This window comes from Lepisma saccharinum, chromosome 6, assembly GCF_977018435.1.
Source record: "Lepisma saccharinum chromosome 6, izLepSacc3.1, whole genome shotgun sequence".
In the NCBI taxonomy this organism is placed as follows: domain Eukaryota; kingdom Metazoa; phylum Arthropoda; class Insecta; order Zygentoma; family Lepismatidae; genus Lepisma; species Lepisma saccharinum.
In genome coordinates, this window is record NC_139234.1 from 81,834,819 (window position 1) to 81,859,668 (window position 24,850).

The 24,850-nt window shown below is 37.3% G+C and overlaps 1 protein-coding gene across 2 annotated transcripts in view; it reads right to left on the reverse strand.

The window, feature by feature from the left end:
- Window positions 1–6,213: 6,213 nt before the first annotated feature.
- hob (bridge-like lipid transfer protein family member hobbit) overlaps window positions 6,214–24,850 on the reverse strand; it is a 222,576-nt gene continuing 203,939 nt past the window's right edge. For both annotated transcript variants that reach the window (XM_083124220.1, XM_083124219.1), the window contains exons 36-39: window positions 23,566–23,756; window positions 10,325–10,537; window positions 7,950–8,057; window positions 6,214–7,793 (exon numbers count right to left, since the gene is read on the reverse strand). In XM_083124220.1, the coding sequence (XP_082980346.1) occupies window positions 7,743–7,793; window positions 7,950–8,057; window positions 10,325–10,537; window positions 23,566–23,756 (563 nt within the window). In that variant the 3' untranslated portion in view covers window positions 6,214–7,742. The remainder of the gene's footprint in view (window positions 7,794–7,949; window positions 8,058–10,324; window positions 10,538–23,565; window positions 23,757–24,850) is intronic.

The window sequence follows — 24,850 nt, forward strand, 5'->3', positions numbered from 1 at the left end:
GCCAAAACCTGTCCAACGGTTCGAAAAGTCATGGTGACCTTCAATTCCGAAGGCGTTGTTTACAGTGAGTTTGTGCTCCGAGGAACAACAATCAATGCTGCAACATACTGTGAGACTTTAAAAAAGCTGAGAAAATCCATTAAAGATTGAAAGCCCAGAAGATTGAGTGATGGGGTTGTTGTTCTTCATAACAATGCTACCCCCCATACAGTGGGGAGTGTGGTCTCACCCTCTCTATAGCCCCGATTTGGCACCCTGTGACTAACACCTTTTCGGTACTCTCAAACAAGACCTAGGGGGTCAGCGTTTCGTGTCAGATGAGGAAGTGCAGGAAGCAGTCTCAAAGTAGTTCAAAGAAATTGGACAGAATTTTTACACACAAGGAATCGAAAAACTGGTCACACGATACGAAAAGTGCTTGGAACACCTTGGTGACTATGTCGAAAAAGTTAAATGTTCATGCGTTTTCGTCCAATACATTTTTTCTTTCTAATATGTTTTGTTTGTTTTTTACAGGGGGTGTAACTTACTTTTTGATTCACAGACATGTAATTGATTAATGATTCGACTGGCATTAGTCTAAAGAATTACTTCAACTAATAGTCAAAATGACTACCTCAGCTGATATTAGTCAAATGACTACTTCGACTAGTTGAACAATTAGAAGAGTAATTTTTTTTCACCAATTAGTCAATATTTTCTTTCAAGTAATGACTAACCAGTCGACCCTGCCCATCACTACCACAGAGGAAAAACTGCATGAAATGATCTACAGAAACATGAAAGAGATGATGCGAAGACAGCATAAAAATACGATCTTTGCGAACACATCTTCAAGACCTTACCGTAATCGGGTCATGTTGCCCTGCTTCCCCGGATATCACTGAACTTCCAAATGCTTGGATTCTAATGAACAGAATATACAGCATTTATAATCATTTTATCACATGAAATATGATTTTATGGTCACCTTGTACAGATTAAGTACAAATAGTCTCTCTTTTGATGATATCACCATTACTTTTGTACTTGCATGCAGAAGTTAACATGGAATCAACACTGTAAAGTGGTATATTTACCTGATAACAGAATAGTAATATCACACACATATATTTGATATAAGAAGTATGAATAATGATTTCTAGACTAGAATTCAAACATTTAGATATCAGATCAGTTTCATAGAAAAAGAGAGAACTATTACCAACTGACACATAGACGTATACAAAACAGACTAATCTAAATTTATGAATCACTTTAAAAACTGCATGTACTTACACATGGCCAAATACCATTAACAACTCCTGGTGATCTTTTGTCTGCATTCAACAAATTGCTTCACTATTCTTGTTTTAAAAGTGGAAATAAGTCACCGATTGTACCAAATGTAAAGAAGGAAACACCAAACCTTGCACAACACTTCAAGCCCCACAGGCTTTTTTTACAATTCACTTCCAGTTCTACCTCATACTAGAGTGGTTAGTATCAATGCATTTGTGTTGTGCACATTGAGTTGCCAAGAACAAGGATATTGTTAATTTTTTTTTTCCACACTCAATTGCTAGAATTAAATTTACTGCGGAGAAAATTTTATTCAGAAATTATAGTTTTCTTTTTTGGACCTCATGATTGAAAAGTCTGATATGGGATTCAACACAAGCGTTTATCATAAAGCATATGCAGGATATACGAGGTCTGGCTAAAAATAAACAGACTGGCAACCCTGTCAGAAGTATACATGAAGCAGTGGAGAGTGCATGCACGAGAAGCAACCTTGAAGCTTCAAGAAGCTGACACTACAGAAGGTTGTTTCACGTTGGTGGTAACGATTTTGATCACCAGGGAGCAGCACGTAGGCACAGCAGAGAGCAGCCAGAGCCAGTAGAACGAAAGTACTGTGTGTTGACTTGCAAAGACGATGGTTGGTGTGTGAGTGAGTGTATATATGGCACCAAAAATTCCAGTCTTTTTGGAGGGGTACATCTGTGCCCTTTCCGACGTTGGTTATAGTTATAGCCAGATAATTATACAGTGCCACATGAAAGCATTCCATATGTCAAAGAAGGGCATCAATGCAGTGTTGAATCGCCATAAAGCTTGCACTGTAGCTGTTGCTGAAACCAGTCAAAGTGGGCCTCGGATATATCGGAAGCCCAAGCGTTCCTCCGATGTTGTGCGGAAAGTGAGATCCTTCGTGCGATGTGAAGACCCTGCAACGCAAAGAGTGATTGCACAGGCAGTGCAAGGTTTCCCTGCAACTGTAAATCGCATCATAGCCCAAGATTTACAACTTGTGCGGAAGCACAAGGCTCAAGTTCATAAGTTGCGTGCCTCACATGTCCAGGACAGAAAGACCAACAGTCGGAAGCTCTACGAACGCCATCTGGCAGGGGACTGCTGGAAGTATGTGGTGTCCCTGGATGAAGCATGGGTGTATCTGTCGAAATGTGGTAAAAAAAAAAGGGCCATCTACTATCGTCCACATGATGCAAGAGGTCAATCTGAGTGGGTACGTGAACGTGCTGAAAGTTTTCCATGCGGGTTCATGGTTGTTGGTGGTTACTGCCATAACGGCAAACTTCTACTGCGCAGAGTGGAAAAAAAGGCTAACATAAATGCAGCCTATTACTAGACGAATATTTTGGAGCCACTTTACAGACATGATATTCCTTGTCTCTATGGCAGCGACACATCTCGTGTTGTCATCCACCAGGACAAGGCTTCCAGTCATACGACAAAGTCCACGCAGGCATACATGGATCGGATGGCACGTGAAATGGGCATTCATACAATCCCCTTTACAGCCATCCCTGTGAAATCCCCCGATGCCTCTTCCATAGATTTTTGTGGGTTTCCGTTGATGAAACGAGCCTTAAGAAGCAGACGGCCCCGCACAATTGAGGGTCTTTGGAAAGCTTGTCAGGAGGAATATGATCGTTTGGACCAATGTGTTCTTCAACGCAGTCTCCTCCAATGGAAACTCCGCTGCAGGGCCATTGCTGCAAGACAGGGGTATCACGTGGAGCACCACCGCTCGTGGTGTCACAGTTTTTTCTTAAGGTGAGGTGGGTTCTAACTTTGTTACCATGGACGTGAAACGACCTTCTGTAGTAGTTAGTCTGTGAGTAGGGTTACCAGACGTCCAGTTTTTCCCGGACATGTCCTACATTTTAGCCGTATTTCCGGCATCCGGGAGGCATTTGAAAAATATCATAAATGTCCTACATTTTGAGCGTCACATAATATTAATTAGGAAAATAGGTAACAGAAAAATATCATGCAAGTTATAAGTCTATGGACTGTGCTTCCAAACTCAATAGTGAAATTTATTTTCATTCAGTCATTGCCCAAAAAGAAAAAAAAAACGTTTGTCCTGCTATTAAACAAATGGGAAAATGGAAGCAATTAATGAACAAAGTTTTGAGACCACTTTCTGATAACGTCACTGTTCAATGCCTGAGCAGAATTTCTTGCCTTAGGGCTGGACCCTGTGGCAGAGTGGTTAGCACATCATGCTGCGATGCAAAGGGTCCTGGGTTCGAATCCCATTCGGGCTTGGTTGTTTGTGAATGTCCATTCATCCATTTCATTACTCATCCCCATTTTCGCAAATTAGCCAAGAGGCACAAAACGCGAAGTAAAATAAACTAAATCAATCAATCAATCAAATTTGACTTAGGGTTTATACTGAAGGAACAAGGTGTTGCCCATTCCTATTCAATATTCAATATAATTTGATTGTAAAGCAGGGGTATAGAGAACAAAGTTATTCAGGGTGTCTGCCAGTCAAGAAAGTCATGGAAGTCAATACAAAGGGAATAAATTATTCTTGTGGTCAATAATAATTTCTTTCATATTGACTGATTGGTTGATTTAGTTTATTTTACTTCACTTTTTTCTGTCCCTTTGGCTAACCGCGAAGATGAGGATGAATGGTGGTAAGATAAGATGGTTGAAGGGACAGTCACAAACATATAGGGACAACCGACATAAGCCCCTGGCTTACTGGCTGAGAGTCCAGATGCCAAAGCCTCGCTTGTCTGCCAAACACAGTTCAGGATACATTAATACAAGAAAGCAGATGTAATTCTCTTCTTAAATTCAGCTTCAGCTTTCATCTTAACTGGCCTTTTTGGTAGGGGTTTTCGTTAAATAAATATTTATTTTCTTCATTACTAGTTTCCAACTTTACTTAAGTAGGGGCCGAATAAATAAACATTAAGAAAAAAAAGGGTCTAGAAAAGTCCAGAAAAAGTCAAGAATTTAGGATGTGTTATTTTGGTAGACACCCTGTTATTCAAATAAAAATTACCCAAGATGAATTTTGGAACAATTTGAAATTATGGTAATTGGTGAATATTTGTTTGCCATTACAGGTCATAATTCAAAGGTTGAGAGAGTAGTTTCATTACCATCAGCACAACAGACTCACAAGAGAAATTATCTTTTTATAAAGTCTGTACATTAACCTCAAATTCCTGGTGAAATTGAAAAATTACCAAGTGTGTGTATGAAATTGTTGCAGGAGGCGTATGGTGATAATGCGATGTCAAGTGTTGATTTGTTTGAATGACACAAATGCTTTGTTTGCCGTGTGATGCGAGGACGTTGAAGACTGGGTCACCCTGTCACGGCAACAACAGAAAATGTGGCAAAATTATATGACATTGTTCAGTACGATCACCGGGTCTTCGAATGATAGCAGACATAGTGGGCATTGATATAGAGTCGGTGGATACTCACACTGTGATTTTTCAATTTTTTGTCATTTTACGGCAACACGATTGCGGACCTCCACTTTTAAGCACTGCTCACAGACTAACTACGATTGACAGCGACCCGGAGTTCTGTTCGTCAGCTTCTTGAAGCTTCAAGGTTACTTCCTGCGCATGCACTCTCCACTGCTGCGGCATGCATACTTCCGACAGGGTTGCCAGTCTCTTTGTTTTCTTAGCCATACCTCGTATTCATGCTAATTCCAATCACCATAGTAGGACCAAGTAAAACATTTGGTATAATTTCTCTGAGTATGTGGAAGCTTTCTTCCAATCATGATTTGAGGAAATGCGAAGAACAGAGAGTTCTGGATATTCCAAGGAAGAAATCAGAAGCAAAATTATGCATGGATGAGACACTTCATTGAGCCAGTTCCAGATTCTGATAATCAACAATAGGTTGAAGAGAATGTCGGCTTTCTCCATTTTAGAGACTTTTCTGGCAAGGTTGCAAAAACATTTAGTGGATTTAGGACCATAGTGGCAATGAAACCACCACATACCTCGAGGTGGGTTTTTACAATGCGACCAGTTGTTCCCAAGAATGCCTGCCATGGATATGCGTTGCATGTATTACCTGCAGCTGTGAATGTGACTACATAGGGTAAACTAAGAGATCAATGAAGAAAGGAGGGGAGCATGTTCAAGGGCATCATATCCTAAATGTCTTACATTGTCAAGGAATATGATCGGAAGAAAAGTACAGAAGATGGCAATCTTGATCTCTTATGGAGAAATTTACTAAACAAGTCTAAGATCAAACCACAAATCAAGAGTCCCTCTCCAACTTTTTTGCCTTGCATTCAGTCTTGATGGAATGTGATTTTCTACTCTTTCCAGTCATTATGTGCTTCAGATGGTTGGTGTCGCTTATTTCTTGTGTCTGGACTTGTCTTGTGCACGTAAGACATCGTTTGTTATATCTGAGTTTGTACTGTTTCCATTTTCTTCATTGGAAAATCTGTCTCTTTCTTGCTAAAGATTGGTGGTCAAGTGGGGTTGTACCAAGGCTTATATACAGAGCGATCCATTGAAGTGTAGACTGCTGCATTGGTGCTTGCGCTATTGGCAAGCGAGGAGCTTGCGACTGTATATCGGCACAGTAGACTAGAAGGCGACTAGTTTGAATACCTCCTTTAATAAATCTGATAAGTAAATCACTTTTTAAAATAATTACGGAAACTGTTGTGCGCTTGTTTCATCGACAATCTACGATGCCGACTAATGGCCACAAGTGTCTCGCTTACCGATAGCGCAAACATTAACATGGTGGTCGTCTACACTCTTATGGATCGCATTGTAGAAATTGCTGAGACAATTATGAGACAACTGATTCAGTTGCAAACAACCTGGTTTATAATCTGAACCTGGTCATTTCCATATCACAGTATAACTCAAAGTAACGTCAACAAAATATCAATAATAAAAAAAACAAGAATAACAAAATTATTTTTTATTCCAATCAGAATCTAGGATTATGTAACACTTTTTGCTGCACCAAGGAAGGTCAATACAGGTTAGTCACTTTGCTTTAATAAAGATCTGAGAAGTCTGAGCAATAAGGTGGCTTCAGCCAAATGGGTAAAGAGGTACGTGTCAAACACACAATAATTTAATTTAATAAGTCAGTTCAAGAATGGGCTGGTACTTACATATGACCAAAAGGTGTTAATACCACCTGGTAATGTTTTGTCGGTGTTCGACAAATTTTCATACCTTCTTGAGTTTTAGATGCACAAATGGAAATACAGGCCCAGAACAAAACTCGCCAACCACACTGTGCAGCACAGCATAGTTCAATACTCCACTTCTCCAAGTGCTGCCAACTGGCAGAAATCAGAAATAACCAGTCAAGTGTAAGCAATGCAGTGAAGCTCTACTGCAGTCAACCAGATCCCATAACGTAGAGTAATTATAGCAGCCAACCTTCGAAATTATTCGGTCGCAAGAATATGAAGAGCAACTGGAATGTCAAGGTATGCCACATTATATTTATACTCAACTTGCTGCACCACACCATACCTAAATAGAGGCAAAGTTACCAGAAACAGGCTTAGCAATCACAATTTCAGCATCCAACTATTCTGTCAAGGATCCTTTAACATAAGATTTAGTGATGGTGTTGTCATTCAGCATCAACTGTTACTATTCTTAGCTTCTCCCATCAATCACATGTAAGTAGAGAACATTTTTAAGTGATTCTTTAGTATGTTTATGCACACATTTGAAATGAATAAATTCTATAAATATGGTCAGTTATTATCTTCACTGTCTAATTAAAACAAGTATTTTTGGCAATAACACTACAGAGCCACTTAGATAAACTAATTTTGTGCAATTTTTTAAAGTATATTTCTAAATAAGGAAGGTTCACAACATAAAAGTTTCAAAGAAATTCCTAAAATGTGCCAGCAACCAACATGCTACCTAAATTTCTCAAGTAATATACACCTCAAAAACAAGGTTATCATTTCTAAAACAAAAATGAAGCATTAATTTTAACAGAAAAAGAAAACATGTAGCTTTACACGTTACTTGGTGAAGACACATTCAGATCATTAGTTCAGAAAATGAAAATTATGAAAAATCACAGCCATTTCACTCAAGCAACTGCACAATAATTCTTACTTTATGCTATTTACAAAATTTACACAATGAAGTAGGGATACATATTATTTACATTGTTACTAAACTCTTGTTGTAACATGCTTTTTGCAACATCAGTACTCAATAATATTAACATGACACTTAAAATAGAATACCATAATAAATATATGTATATATTTACTGATTAGGAAGGTAATGATTTACTAATACTTTGTATAAAATATCCAAAAATACTTATATCCGTTAGCTCCTTCATATTCACATTAATTTTCTTTCCTCCTGTATGGAATACGCCAATAGTATCAGAATACAAGCAGATGGAATAATTCATGTATGGCAGCAATTCAAAGAAGGCTTTCTTCATTTTGAATTCTTAAATAAACTCTTCTTAAGACTTCTGGTGTCACCAGCCTATGAAATATAAAATATGTGGTATTAGAAAAATTATATATTTAGGTTAACACAATGCTACCAAATCAATCAATCCATGTATACACTTTTACTGGTACAAAATAAATAATATAAAGAAACAAGTCAATACAATATCTATGAGGAAAAAGAACTCACTGTAAGCCTTGAACCAAGAAGCATTCGAGCTTTATCTTCCTCCTGAGGAGATGCACCTTCATCTGTCGCACTTCTGTTTGTCTTGATTTGCAATTTCTGCTTTATTGCCTACAAGGGAAAATGAGAAAACTCTCCTTACTTTACTTGCAATAACTGCAGTTAGTAACAACACAATAAGTGGATATTTGCATTAAGTAATTACAAATGCAAATACATAAATGTTGTATTTTTATTGATTTCCAGTGATACGAAAGCATGAACAACGCATCGATTTAAAAATCATTCAGAATATTTACTAATAGTAACATATAAATTATGAATGGGAAAGATTAATCGGTACTCTATCGGTATCAGCCCATATAGGCATATTGGTGTATCGGATTATCGGTAAAATTATTTTACCGATTTGATATATCTATAAATATCTTACAATTTAGTGCAAAATTCTGCGAACGGGTAGAATATTGGTTATCAGTATTGGTCAACTTTATACCATTACTTTATCAGTATTGGCCAAAATTTCATATTTCATATCCCTAATATAAATAAATATCACATTGCAACTATACCACATAAATCAAACATTTTTGCATTAACCTTTAAAGTCCCGTGGTGCTTATGCAGTTTTTACCTCTGTCCCAGGCCATTTAAACGAGTTTTGTCTTCCTATGGCAGATAATTTAGTGAAACAAGAAACATTTCACTAAGAATAAAATGTACTTTGACATAGAAAAGACAAAGTGTTGCTATCTGTATGTATTTGTTATTATTCGTGGCTTCAAATGTGAAAATTGGAAAAAAAAAGAGAAAAAAAATTGCTCCACCCTGTTGAGACATGGGACAGGAACAAATTCTATGTCCTATTTGGAACCACATGTCTACATTATAATTCAATATTTCTTTTGTTCCTAATGCCTTTTGCCAGTCAAAGAAAAAATGAAAAAGTAGAAACAAGGTGCATGAGTTATTTTCGACAAGGGTTGGCAACACACACAATATTTTTTTAAAAAAAGGACAGGAATTTCAAATATACATACATGAAATTTGAAGTAAAAGTAAAAACTTACCGAAGGCTGAATAAAATGTACTTTGACATAGAAAAGACAAAAGTGTTGCTATCTGTATGTATTTGTTATTATTAGAGGCATGCATATTTCGTTTTTGACGAAAAAACGAAATTTGAAAAAACACATTGTAGTGTTAATTTTTCATGTTTTTGAAAGGTGTGAGATGCTTTTTGTGACCATATTTTGTCACGAAATAATGCGAAATGAACTGCAAAAAGCGAAATTAACTCTTAAACACGAAATTCAGGGTTTATTCACCGACGCGACACCTTCTGAGGTCTGAATTATCCTGAGAGTTATGCAATTCCCGGAAAATTGATTAATTCTGCTGTTAATATTGGAGAAGCAAAATTGGACCCTTTTACACAGAAATAAACTTAATACTATGATAACTACATAAATGTGCTATTAGAAGTGAAATGTTAATTCTGTGGAATAAGTGTAGTTTTTAAATCAAATTTAGGATTATATTCACAATTTTAAAACCAATATGTCTTTTTATATACCACTTTTCATCCATTTTTTCACCGCTATAACACCGATATTTTATTTTATTTACCGCTTTTGAACCCGAAATTGACTCCGTTTTTGTACCGAAATTTTGCTTTTTTATTTACCAAAAATATGTGCCTCTAGTTATTATTCATGGCTTCAAATGTGAAAATTGAAAAAAAGAAAATAAAAGACACAAATTTTTCCCCTCCCTGTTGAGCAACAAATTCTATGTCTTACTTACAACCACATGTCTACATTATAATTCAATATTTATTTTGTTCCTAATGCCTTTTGCCATCCGAAGAAAAAGAAATGAAGTGTATGAGTTATTTTCGACAAGGGTTGGCAACATGCACAATGAAATGCATGAGTTATTTTCAACAAGGGTTGGCAACATGTCGCAGTCGATGCACATCGACTCGTGGATTCAAGTTCCACGCACTTCGAGTCATGAGCATAGAAAATGAACAGGGTTGCAAGGTGACGAATAAAGCTTGTGTTCCATCGGTCAAGGTATGACCCATCGGGACTGTGGCCAAAAATGCCATCGGTTAGCACATGACCGGTCGGGACTTTAAAGGTTAAAGATATTCATAGTTCTTCATTCAGGTTATCAAAATATTAAAATGGGCATTTTTCGACATCAACTTTTTCTAAAAATTTAATCCAAATTGTGCATTTTGCATAAACATCATGAATGACCTAGAGAAGTGTCAATTGGTATTAGTGATTAAATTTGAACTGATATTGGCTCAGCACCCATATAAACTTTTCTGAAGACTGTACAGAATACAGAAAAAAGCAGGTTCATACCTGTGACAGTATAACTCGTCGGCTGTCACTCTTCATGGCCAGCAGCAGATCGAGCCACGTCCACGTGACGTTGTGGTACTCAAGGGTTGGAATGACTAGGCTGAAATCTCGGATGTCCTCCAGGTTCTTTTCCTTCTCTCCCTTGTAGCTGACCCTCACAGGCACCTCCGGGATTTTAATGTAGATGAACAGCTTGTTCTTCTCAGCTCTTTCCTGCAAGAATGAATGAATAAATAGACCCGCCAAAACCACTGCTATGACAGGGACGGTGCTACAGTGTGGCTAGAAGGGCTGAAGCCCCCCAAACCAGGCTTCAACCCCCCGGTAGCTCCCCTAGATTATTGTAGTACGGTAGATGCATTTCAACAGAAAACTTAAAAAGTAAAATTTACATTTGCCATTATGAAACTTCCATTGGGGCAAGTACAATGTTTAATGTTCTAGTTCTGTTAGATTGCAATTACTTTATTATGCTGTGTTCTGAAATCAATGAAGCATTGGTCATTCGATACTAAGTAATTTGCCAATCAGGAGTTGCCAAACTTGCTACGAAATCATCTGCCATCCTGAAAGATGGACGTATTCAGTGGCTGTGAGATTGTTCTTTGATTGTTGTTGGCAGCCTCTGTAAATCGTATCACTATATTTCGGTTTTTATAAGTACAATGACGTTCAAAATCTAAAGAAGTGTTATGTTTCCTTTCTGTTTGTTAGTTCCTCATTGAAGTACCGACAATTGCATGAGAGTTAGAGATGTTCTCTCATTGGTTTTATCATTATATCTATTCTTAAATAACTAATTCTCCAGCATTCTTAAACCCGAAGATTTATGCTTGCAGCAACACAAGACTTCCTATCCTTATCACTGCAAATATTCAAGAGGGAGAAATACAAAGTTAACACGTTCACTACCAAAGTGTAAAAAGCAAACTCCAAATATAGACTCACCCCAAATATCAAAACCTGTCCCACAGATCAAGCCTATTTTTGCTGACTCCTCCCTCAGACTAGACCTAATGCAGCATGCATCTGTCAGCGTCTCACATGTGAGACGGAAGAAACAATTGCATAAATGCCAATATTTGTTTCAAATTTGTATTTCAATGACTTTATTGGCATAGTTTATGAAATAAATAATCTATTTCACTGCTAATTTTGGATTTGAATGTTGGGACTGAAAAAATAGAAAACATTTTACAAAAAAAAATATATATATATTTAACACTAAACCTTTTCTGGAAAATACAGTTTCTCATTAACTAATAAATCTTTATAGAATTTTTTTTTTTGAAGAAAGTCTAAATAGAAAAAAAGAAAAACTAAACATCTTGCAGATTTCTTTCAGTTCAGTCCCTCATTGTGCAGGGAAATGCCATTCTTGAAAACAAGTTCCAGCACAAAGTCCAACTCCTTGTCATCCTTACAGGTATTGCAGGTGTACCACGTGAGCTTTTCGTACAACAATTACATTGAAGAGGACATGTAAACACAGCTCTACAAACTTTTCAGGTTAAACACGTAGCAATAAAACAACTACTGAATGTCTTAGCTAAAACGACAATGTTGCTACAATCAGCCTGGAAAAAAACAGTATGCCAACTGCAAATATTTTTTTGATTCATAGACCAAGCGTTGCATATACAGTCCCACAGCCCACCATATTTATTTCAAACCCCTGAAATAGACTACGATCTTCTGAGAAGCAATTGCATGTTGTTCTACCACCGTCTCATATGTGAGACGCAGAGTCTATTTTGCCATATTGCTGCATTTCACATGTGAGACGCTAGTATATTTTGAAAGTCCACGCGTCTCGTATGTGAGATGCTTGGTAGCGAACGTGTTAAAGAATGAATGAATTTTTAAATATTGTCACATTTTTCTTGTTGTGAGGTGTTCATTTTAAATCAACCTCCCTCACCCTACGGCCTGCCCTCCTTCATCCGCAATACTTCATCCGCAAAAGTATTCTGGAGTGTGAGGATGTCACCATCCGGATGGTGAACACCTCTGGATTATAGATAGACTCCTGCGTCCCTCCCCCATCCGCGGAGGATCGTCACTGACAATGTGAAATCACACTATCATATGCAGCCATTCCACATACCACTTCCGTTTCTGTACTTGACTTAGTGAGAACTATTGAGGTTGGCAACAGCCTAATAACGGATTTCTTCCGCATCATGTAGTCCGTTCTATGAAAGTGCGCTAATGGAAGAAAAACGTGTAAATTACGTTGGATTATACATTTTAAAATATATTTTCATTAAAGGTTTCTGTTTATAATAATAATACGTGATTATTGTATAAATTACAATCGATCACGTGAACAGCAAGAAAATAGCGCCAGTTTCGAACATCCATGCGTGCAGGAAGGTCTCCCGTGTTTTCAGAGTAGTCTTTCGGAAATACAGCCGTTTGAAAAGTGGCAAGAAGCAGGTTGTTCTTAATGTTTGTGTGACGTTGTGTCAGTGCTATCCTGAGCAAGCAGTGAAGCTGGTGTCCAAGTGTAATTGTGTGTCTGCGTCTTTGTGTTTTCGGTGTGGTGAAAGAAAGGAAAATGACCGGTCAAGTTGTGAGTCACGCGAAAAAAAAACACGTTGTTACTCGTATAAACAAGTACACCGATTTTGAGATATGTGCAATACAATGCGAGGTGCTTTCGTATTCTTTCAATCAAAGAGCCATCCTGTCCACTGTGGGGAAGATGTTGATAGTGATGATTGATGACGATCTCCCCAATTTTAGCAGTCGACGTTAAATCGCCTTTTGTACCACGCTGAGTTCCTTTTTGGGAAGCAAATTTGACAGACCGTACTCTGACAGGATGATGTCTAGCGCCGAAAATACCTCAAGTTCAAAAAGAAACTGCTGAATCAAGGTAAGAAAATACATTACTTGCATGAGACGTGCGTAAATAATGTGCTTATATTATTTTATTCCCTGGCTTATCTTTGTTTAGCTTCTGCTAAAACTGGCGGCATATTTGTTGCACAAAGGAGAAAACAATGTTGGGCAATAATTTGGTGGAAGAGGAAGCAATAAAACCAAAAGGCTTGAATTTACTGAAACGAATCTCTCTCTCTCTTGTATAACTTTGGCACTGTCATACTGAGAGAGGAGGGGGGGAAGGGGGATCTGTTAACCCAGTGTCAGATAAATGGGACTTTTGGCGTAGAAAAATATGTTCATTCTTGAATAAGAACACGTACTTAATCACTTGTAGAAAATGTATTATTCTTCAATGTGTAGATTATCAGTTAAAATAAGAATACGTTTTTCCATGTTACGTAAAACTAAAGGTTGCGAGTGAGCAGCATATGATGGCCGCACCATTCACGAACAGCTGGCGCGGAGTGATACGTTACTCGAAGTGAGACGGTCGTTTACAGAAGGTCGGAAGGTTTGTGATTCTTACTTTATGTGATACTATGATCTAACCTGCTTGGTAACCCGAGAACACCTTTTCGAATCACGTCGCCAGAAAAGCCACAATTCCTATTATGTGATACTATTTCTCTCGATAATGGCTTAGGAAAAGAAAACAATACAATTATTGCATTTTATTTGACATAAAAGATTCATGCCTGTGGAGCAAAATGCAACATAACATCTCAGTGATTTATCTTTGGATCTGACTGTAAAATATGCCACTGGTAAAATTATACCGTAGTAAAGTATTATGTAATTACCTTTTAGCCGATATTAGTTAGCCCCCCCCCTGAGAATTTGACTCCGAAATCTGTAGCCCCCCCACTTATTTTCGGCTGGCGCCGTCACTGTGTTATGACATGCATATAAGTATTATACACAATGCTTACAATTTAACCTTTAGTCGACGGACCTTTGTGCTCGTGTATTCCTGTTGAATCCGGTGCCTTTTCAAACGCATGCTTTTTAAACTTGCCATGAAGTACAAAAAAATCAAAGCTTGAGAAATAATTGTTGTAGAGATGAAATTGGTTTTGTTTTCTTTCTTGAGGACAGGCACACTGTATTGTGCCTTCCAATAATTAGTGTTAAAAAAGAAAAAAAGGTATTTTTTAAAAAAAAATTGGTGTACGACATGCCCCTGTGCACCCCTCAATAGACCGAAGTGAATGAAAAATGTAGCATGTAGCAGCGGTACATTTTTAATATCATGCAAAGTTTCGTTGAAATCAGACTGATACTTCTTGAGTAAAAAATAATAATTGACAGTGTTGCCAGCTTTGGGACAATGTCCGGAATTTCGCTTCTAGCGTCAGCCCTATGGATGCTGGATGGACCAAATTTGGAGGAAAGTACATCAAAACACCACTCTATGAGGATATGTAATGCTCGCGCCGTAACTTTAAGAAAATGGACATTGCGGGGTTTGATAATTTATAATAATTAAGGAAAATTTCGAACTTTGGGCTTTTGCTTCCGCATTCCCCCCCCCCAATTCCTTAAGTGTCGGACATTGATTAAAATGTTGCTTCTTACTCATTCTTGCTTGTAGAATTTAAATTTTTCAAGAAGCAGCAATTTTGAAATTTTAGCCACTTTTATAAATCTACCCCATAATAATACAGGTGGTAACAAAAGGAAAATAAGGACTTTTTCAAACTTCGCTTGTTAATAGTAGTAACAATCGATATTTGTAATTCGAGTTTGTCATACCTTCATATGTATACTAAACATAAAAAAAAGATAGAACTGAAATATCACACATAGTTTTCAAGAAATGGCATGTTAATTGCTGAAGTGTACTGCTGGTCGAAATATCGACCATTCGTCAGAACGGAAATACAGGCGTGGTTTCAAAATTGATCATCAGGATGCTAAAGGTTAAAATATTCTATCCCATGTGTAATCCTACAGGGTGAAATTTAACGCATTCAAATGTTTTTCAGTGTGGCCAAAGTTACTGGGCAGGCACAGTTTCAAGAATGTCATGGCACACCATTAACAAAGGAAGAATATTAGAATTAAGGTGCCATCACGAATTGGTGGAATATAACATATAAAAGTTTTCACTAGTTATAATACATTTTCATCAACACCATCACCAACAACAGCTATGTTATAACCAAGTGTTTTTTTCTTCTTTTTAAATATGTATCACATGTACTCAACATTTTCCCCACACTATTTACGTAACTCATGCAAACTCCACTACCTAGTTCAATCACAAGAGGCAGAGGCAGACATAAATAAAAAACTATTTGGCTTTATTAAGTGTTTTTTATGTAACAATGTATAAGCTCTGTCATGCCAAAATTTAACACACCATTCAGATATTTGTTGGTCATCAGGAATTCTAAGAGTATCCATTTCACTCAAGTGGTACCAGTGAATGAATGGATCGCTTTGTAGCTAGTGACAAAGCAATGACACACTAAACCCCAAGGTTCAAGTCCTAATCGAGCTGCATTTTCACTAATTTCCTCAAAGAATAATTGGTTTTATTAGTATACGTTATAATTCCCTATTTCTGATCATATTTTCACCTCCCGGTAATAAGTTGAATGGGAAGAAGACGACAATGTTTAGCTTAGACGTGAAAAGTATGTTCCCAAGCATCAAGAGGGAACACGTTTTGGACATTGTTAGAAAGACAATGGGTCAAGAAATTATAGAATGGGACAGTGAAAGGGTAGTGAAAGTGCTGGAAACCACTTGGAACAATGGTTACAGTAAAATGGAGGATAAAATAATGTTAATGAGTGAAGGACTAAGCCTAAGCCTAAGCCTAGCATTGGCTGAATTTGTTATGAATGAATGGGAAAAGAAAGTGTTCGAAAAAGGAGGTGACAAAATAATTCTGTTTTGCAGATATTTAGACGATTGTTTTGGCATATGGAAGGGAACAAAGAAGCAGCTCGATATATTTGCCAAAGAAATACAAGACGAAAAAGAGGGATATTGCAGGAACTTGAAATAGAAGAAGAAGACAAGATAAGCTACCTAGATATATTGATGAAAAGGAAGAGAGAACAAGAAATTGAAACCACTTGGCATCAGAAGAAGTGTGCAGCAGGGGTATTCTGTTCCAAAAGAAGTGATGTAAGTGAGGACAGAATCAAGAAAACATGCACGAAAGAATGTGAAAAAGAAGGCAAAATAAATAGCCTATGGAAACAGCTGGAAAAGATTTGCTATGAGAAGGAGGATAGACTGGACATAAACAGAAGGAAGGAAGGAAAGTGGGAGGGGAGAAGAGGAAGAGAAAGGAAAAGAGAGGAGGTTTGGCATAAGGAGTATGGGGAAGACCACAGTAAAGGTATGCAAAGTGTTTAGGAAAGTGGGCATTAAACTTTACAGGAAGGGAGGACTAAGCATCTTAAGAATAGCGAAGAATGCAACCAAAAAAAGGAAAAAAAATAGGAAGAAGAAGGGATTATCAACGAAGTAAAGTGTAAAGAATGTCAGAGTGTGTGCATAGGAGAAACAAAAAAGAGGCTGAAAGACAGGTTGAAACAACATTGGGATGATGTACGACTTAAGAGAGAGAAATGCTATATTTAAGCACACGAGAGAAACAGGATGGAGTTGGATGGGCTAAGCAGATAGGAAGGGAGAAGAGAGTACGAGTGAGAAAATGGGAGGAGGCCAAGGAAATAGAGAAGAAAGGGGAAGAAGACAATGAACTGGAATGGGGGACTGAAGATAAACAAAGAATGAATAAGGTGATAGAAAGAGTGGAAAGGACAAGAGCGAAGGAGGAGAGAAGAAGGAAGAGGAATGGAGGAATGAAGATAGAAAGGATAAGGAAAAAGAGCATGAGATAAGGAGTCCAACCACATTCCAGATGAAAGGAAATGTTTATCAAAATCGCCTGTCAGATGAAACAGCAGTTGACAGGAGAAGGCCACCTGCTGGAACATCTTATGGAATTATTTCGTGTCTGGAGGGGTTATTTTTGTGTATATACAGCCCCTGGCCAAATTATTAGATGCACCTCCAAATTTTATGCAAAATTTTAAGGATGTTATTATCTCGTCTATTTTTTTTGTTGTTCTCTATTTATTTTATTACATGAAATATTACATTGATTACATGTGAACCTTAACAAAAAACAACAATTACTTGATAAATTAATAGTTACAAATATAATTTTTTACTGTGTTTCTTGAATATTAGCTATATAATATGTACACATGACTGGAAGCAAATTTTAATATTTGGTTGAGCCGGCTTTGGTCTTTATCAGTGCTTGGATTCATTTTGCCATACTATCAATGCATGCTTGTTCTGTCTCTTTCATATGAGGATGGTGTATCGACAGTTGAATTATTTTTTTCAATTAGGCCAATTCTCATCGTAATTGTTTGCTTTGTCACTCCTTTTGTCACTAGGTACCAAACATTTTCAATTGGGTTCATATCTGGAGAGTTTCCCGGCCAGGGCAAGAGAGGGACATTTTCACTCTGTAGAAACTGTTTTATTGATTTTGCGGTATGGCATGAGGCTCCATCCTGTATGAATACGAACGGTTCTCCATTTGGGAACCATTCTCTTACTTGAGGTAGCAACTTTCTTCTAAGCACTTCCCTATACTGTTCTTGCCTCATTGTTCCTTGAACCAAATACAGACATCCTGTACCTTTGCCACTAATGACTGACCCAATGAAAACGTTTACGAATCATAGCAGGGGTTCATTTTGGCTTCTTAGCAGGTCTGAGTGCCTTCAGGTTCATATCAGAGAGCCTACGCCTTACTGTTCTTTCAGATGTACGAACGCTACTCTTTTCAAGTTTATCTTTAAGTTCCTTTGTACTCGCAAATATATTCGTGAGGCAAATGTTCTTCAAACAGCGTAAGGATCTTGGAGTAAAAATTGTTTTACGTCGACATCTGTCCTTCTTTTGTGGCTCACACTGTCCACCATATTCAATTTTCTTCTTTATTCGCCTCACCGATGCTTCAGACACATCAGATCGTCAAGAAATCTCATGATTAGAGAACATTTTTGTCTTTATTAGTGTCTTAATTTCAGCCATCTTTCTCGGTGTCAAGTCACTTTTATTACACATGACTCCCTAATGATAATAATTAAAAAAATATACTGACAGTGTACAAAAACAATATCACTGCAAAATTTAGCACAAATACGATTCACTATTCGCAAGACATCCTCCTCTCAACTCAGCTTGAAATGAACTGCGGCATGTTCGTTCAACAATGACGACGTTGGGTGTTGGTGGTATTGTTTGTAACAACAGAACCTCCTCTTTTCATATTGTTCATTACAATAATCAAAGTTCAGCCACAAAGAACCCTATTACAACATTTTAAATGTGAAAAGTAAGCGAACTGTTAAAATTGTCCACTGTGTCGAATTACATTACTATGTATTATTATTACTATTACAATTATTGTTATCAATGTTGTGCAAGAAAGTGCATTTTTTCGTATTACTCATATTTGCCAGGGTTCAAATAAGGTACAGGAAATTTTTCAGACAACTAATGGTGAATTTTGTATAATTTTCCCCTTCAAAACTATTATTTTCAAAGAAAATTGTGGTGCGTCTAATAATATGGCCAGGGGCTGTATATCTTCCTGTTTTGTACCTTATTTCATTTGTACTTGGTACAGCGTCTGAAGAAGACCTTGCTAGAAGGTTGAAACGTAACTTTTAGTTTATGTTTTAAAATAAAATAAATTCTGCCTTGGTCAGCATTTTGAACACTAATGGCCTGGCCAGACCTCGAACCTGGGAATTTTGGCAGAGAGGTTGAAAATTGACTTAACATGTTCAGCCAATGAGCCATATATATATATATATATATATATATATATATATATATAATGGATAAAAGCAAGGAGGGCCAAAAGGGCTAAGTAAAAATCAAAGAAGGTAAAAGGAAACACTCACCAGACAGTAGAAAAATTCAAAATTTTCGCTAATTTCATAGCATCATCGGTGTGAGGAGAAATAGACGGAACCGGAAGTTGGGGCCCTGCAGAGTTGCCAGGTCCCCATCGAAGAAGAAGCGGTGCGTAGAACGAAAAAAACACTGTTTCGTCACCAGGCTCGTCGTAAACTGTGAGTGTGTAGGATGACTTGGGAGGGGGGGGGGAGGGTGGGTGAGGGTTGGGCATTAAGGCTCGTCGTAAACTGTGTGTGTAGGGTGAGTTGGGAGGGTGGAGGAGGGTTGGGCATTACTGGGTGGCCTTGTTCAGGCCAGGTGGAGTGGTTGCACTCATGGCCGATATATAGGCCCTCTCCCATCTTTTGCGAACAGAGGTGTTGGCTGGTTGGGGTAGGAGATGGATGATCGCTACCCGGAAGCAGTCGTTGAAACTGATGTTGTGGTGGTTGGTGTGGACGGCGACAGTGAAGTCCAGGTTGTGGGTGGGAAAATTATCCTCAGCAACAAAATATAATAATAAAATAAATAGAGGCAGTTTCTATCAGATATGACTTTTCCTTCCACTTTATCTCCAATATATTGATGGCTTCTTTGGCATTTTATTATTTTTTATTATTATTTACTCATTATAGAGAAGACCATATATGAACAAAGTTTTTGTTTCACACTTTGTAGGTATAAAAAATGCCAGAAACCTGGCTGAACAGAATTGTTTATTCTTGACGAAAACATTTAATACCGTATTTATGCGAGTATAATGCATGCGGGCATATAATGCACACACTGATTTTTGATGGGGAAAAGCAACAAACAATTATGTCTTGTATATAATGTGCAGTACAATTCAGGTTCAAAAAATGGCCAGGGTAGCTACGATTTTTTGATTATGAAATTCCCTGACTTTTCCAGGTTTTCCAGACCAGAAATAAAATTTTTCCAGACATGTTTGTCGTCATGATATTTGCTTTTGAACCTCATGTTTTTCAATTAAATATGCAGGCACGTTAATTATTATGAATATACCCAGTTATTAGCTGAAAATTTACCAAGTGATTAATATAATGCTATTCAATGAAAAAATAAATAACTATTGTACTTCCCAATTTTCACTGTCATTACAATTAAGGTGGTGTAAATAAATCAATAAAAAAATGTGGCATTTATCAAAGCTTTACAATGTAACCTGTATACAACCTCAATTAGCCTACATCAATACAAATGAGAAACAACAGAAAATTAGGTCATGTACCTTTAGAAAATATGCAATAAGTTTAATGATTATATTTTTTAATTTACTGAAAATAGTAGGCTACATATTACGGAAATTCAGAACTTGAATGGGGCCGGTGACCAACCATACACCTAAAAAAATTATATACGCGGGCCATACTTTGGAATCAAATATCTCCATTATTTGAGTTTCCCACATGCTGGAACCAATTTTATATTACGGAAAACATCGAAATCTGTCTTTTAAAAGGTAACAGTTCCGAATGTTCTATGATTTTTTTTCCACATTTTCCTAGCAGGAAGACTAATTATCATAGAATTTTGGCAAACATTGTGACACGAAATTTGAACCTTCCTTAAAATTATGAGCACTATTTGGATTCATAAAAAGTTATTTATGTTGAAAAAAAAACCTTCAAAATGACCTTACTCAATCATAAATGCTTCCCACGGACAAGGTATTCTCCGGTTGACAAGCGACAGTAAGTATCTTAAACTAGTGGGAATGAATGTAGAAATAAATCGGAATCTTAGTAGAGTGCATTCAGGGTTATTATTTAAATTCTAAGACAACCAAACCTGACATTCCTAACCTAACCACAAAAGCATATATTAACAAAATCTTAAGTAATTGCTAAAACTCTGCAGTATGTGTTAACAGACATAAATCGAAATTGAACCATGTAAAAGTTGCATTTGTAACATGATGAAATCGTAATAAAACAAAAGGAACTTGGGCTCATTTTCACCACTTTTCATCAGCATAATTTCATTCTACACGCAAACAATACGTAAAATTACTCTCGGCATGAAACCAACATTCCTAACCTAACGACGACGTGTGACCAGCGTACGTTTAATTCCTCTATTTCGCACCAGTTTTTCAAAAATAAATTCGTTCTACATGCACAAAACACGTGCATATTCGAATATTGACGTCACTGATACTGCATAAAATCACTAATTTCTCGGGTGTAACACCATAGGCGTAGCATATTTGGGTGTGCACAAAGAAAAAAAATGAGGTCTTGTACCTTTATAATAGCATATTTTGCAACACATCACTTGGCTCTTTAACTGCACTGATGTTTGTAAAGGAATATGAATTCACTAAATGACAGTGTTGAAAAATTCTGAATATATGTAGTAGAAAAAATAAAATTGCATAGAAATTACACACAAAAAATGTTCATAAATGTTACAAACAAATACATCACAATACACGTCATCTATAACAAGAGAAGTCTGTCAAAAGGTGCAATGTTCTTAAACTTATCAATAACTTAATTTACATCAATAGATTAAGCTTTTTCCTGTTCCACAAATAGCAAGAGCAGGGCTTCCAATTTATCCTGCTTCCGAGTTGCTCTTAATTTAGTTTTAACTTGGATAAGCTTGGAGAAAGCTCTCTCACACGTACAGCTTGTGACAGGTATAGAAGAAAAGCACTGTAGTACAGAGTAGAATGCAGTAAATATCATCTTTCTCCAATGACATAAAAAAAATTGAAAATCTATAGACACCCGTTTCATCAGCAAAAATGCACACGTTTGTACCAAGTAATGACATTTTCAACTTCTTACAAACTGCCGCTTATTTTTTCTCTTATTGAAATATCTGTCTTTAATTCTCTTTGATAAAGTAGCCCATTAGGGTGTGCCTAGGTACACCCGGCACACCCCGTAGCAACGCCTACGTGTAACACATCTCTGCAATGTAAAAACTATGACAACGAGCAAATGAACTAGTTGATGAGGTTGCTTCTGAACGGGTCGCAAACGAAGGACTCAAATTCACAGAACGGATTCACGGGGGAACGAAGTAGTGAGTCCCTTTGTTTTCACTCGGCGTCCGCACCCATCCAGTGTGACGTCAAGCACAGCCAGTTACGTGAAATTCTGCTCTTCAAGCTTTATTGCAGATCCAAAACCAATGAACTGTCCAAATACCAACCTACTCCGCTTCACGTATCAAAAGAGAATGGGTTCCGAACGGGTGTGTTCTTGAAGAAAGAAAATTTCCTCACTACACACAAAGCTAAAGCAACATTTTTTCCGCAAGAAATTCTGAGGACGGCTGGTGCGTAGGTTTAGTCTTGAGTAGCTTGTTCTATAAGGAAAAATCTCACGCCTCTCCAAATTCCGCTCTTGAACAGGTTCACAAGAACGAGTTGCAAAATGAACTGATCCAAGAACCTAGATCCGAGAGTGAATAAATATAGAATTGAAATGCGAAGAAACCATAATTCTGTACGTAACAGACTAGAAGTCGTAATGACGAGAGGAACAAGTTTCTGAACTGAATCTTTTGGGGGGACTGGAATCACAAGAACCGAATTCGGAAGTGGAAATGAACCGTTCGTTCATTTTGTAACTGGTTCTCCTGCAACTCCAAAATGCACGTAAATTCCAGAAAATATGCAAAATTCCCTGACAGACTTTTCCCTGACCAACCAAATTCCCTGACTTTTCCCTGTTTTCCAGGTTTTCCAGTTGCGTAGCAACCCTGAATGGCTTTCTTAGTTGCAGATCGTAAATCTGTTGCTATGCGGATCAAGAGCGAATTACACCATACCTATTCAATAATGAGTCACTTGTTGGAATGTGGGCCAAGAGGAGAATATTGTCTTGTGTACATTATGAGACACGAACGCACACCACATCCTCCCTCCCTCCCTCCCTCCACTGTGTTTAGCTTCCCAAGGCTTTCACTTCTGCATCCACCTTGTTTATTCTGTAGTAGAAGAAAGTGAGATCTAAATTATGTTATGGATTTGCAGCACTCAGGAAGTTATTTAATATTATTTCTCGCCTGACAAATGCCGCTGATACACATCCTGTGTGACGGGAGGTGCATGCATGAATTCTGCTAAAGCAGTGTGGTGTCTCGAAACGTTTTGTTACAAGGTGAAAAATCATGGGAAACAGCCATTACATTTTTGTAGTGTTTTTAAAAAAATTACTAAAGAAATCAAACCTGGTAATTTTTATTTGCGTCTGTTGATATATATACGTGCAGTGACATAGTGAAAACATGTGTGGTTTTAATGTTGGCTGTCTGAATTATTCTGTGCATAATAACGAAACACAGATTTTAAGGGGGGGTTGTGGAAAAACGTGTGCATTATACATGAGTAAATACGGTACGTTAGGGAGAAAGGGACTTACTTTCATTTTCTCCACATCATCCTTTTGATCTATTTTCACATAGAAATTAGTTTCTTTCCCCTTCTTAGACTTTCCCTTCTTGCCCTTCCCGTCTGAATCAATATCATCTGGTCCGTCGCCATCAATTGTGTCCGGGTCTCTTTCAGGGAAACAGAACTTCAGCATTGTGTTGAAAAACTGCTTTGTAAGACCTGGAATGCAAAATATTTCATGCATACACTTTTCCACTCATGCAACATAAGTACACTTTTGTTACAGTTTCACACATACACATATAAATGCATGCACTCGTTCCACTAAAATTCTTACAAGTGTCTTAATAATAATAAACATTTTCATGTTATGCACATGGAAGTGAAAGAAGAAGGGATAATGGAAATTAGGGATGGACTGATATAAAATTTCTGCACATACCAATAGAGTACCTATAATATACACTTTTACCAATACAAATATCTAATATTCTACCAATACCATATTACATTAACCCCAACCCCCTAATTAACGTATGTAACTTGGTGACTGCAAAGGGTTATGATCTGAAGGATAAACTTATTATTTAGACGTTTATTTTCCAAAACCAGAGCATATTAATGATGTGTTTCTATACACGAAAATTACACCAAAGTAGCAGAGTCCTCCAAATACATGATCATTGATCATGAAAGTAGTTATGCAAAATTTCACTAGGTGGTAGAGTGGCACATAGCAACATGATATTTGTCTCAGTGGAACCAGTATTTGTCATGGTGAGAATGGATGAAAAAGTTGAACAGCAAATGAATATAAAGTTTTGTGTAAATTTAGAGATTGATTTTGTTTAAGTCAACTTTATGCACAGATAGCTTAATTGGGACTCAACCTACAGTTTAAAGCATGATACAACACTATGTATGTATGCACGCAGGATGAAGACATCCCTAAAACCTTCTCAAGCAGGCCTAGGGTGACCAAGTCTTATCAAGAGGCCATGTTTCTGAATGATGCAAGAGCTTTGTTAACAGTAGGGTGATAGTGGAAGACTATCTAAGGTCTGGCCAGCCATCAGAAATGCATACTGCTGACAATGTTGTAAATTAAGGTACTGAAATGTGTGCACGTTTGTAGACGTCAATTAGGTGCCACTGGCCTGACTGCTAAGCATCTTGTCCATCATTGCATGACAATTTAAGACCACACATTGCTCTGTCCATGCAGAATTTCTTGCTCAACACTAAATGACAGTAATCTCACGTCCTTCATATTGTCGTCCTATGTCACCAGGAGATTTATTACTGTTTCTCCA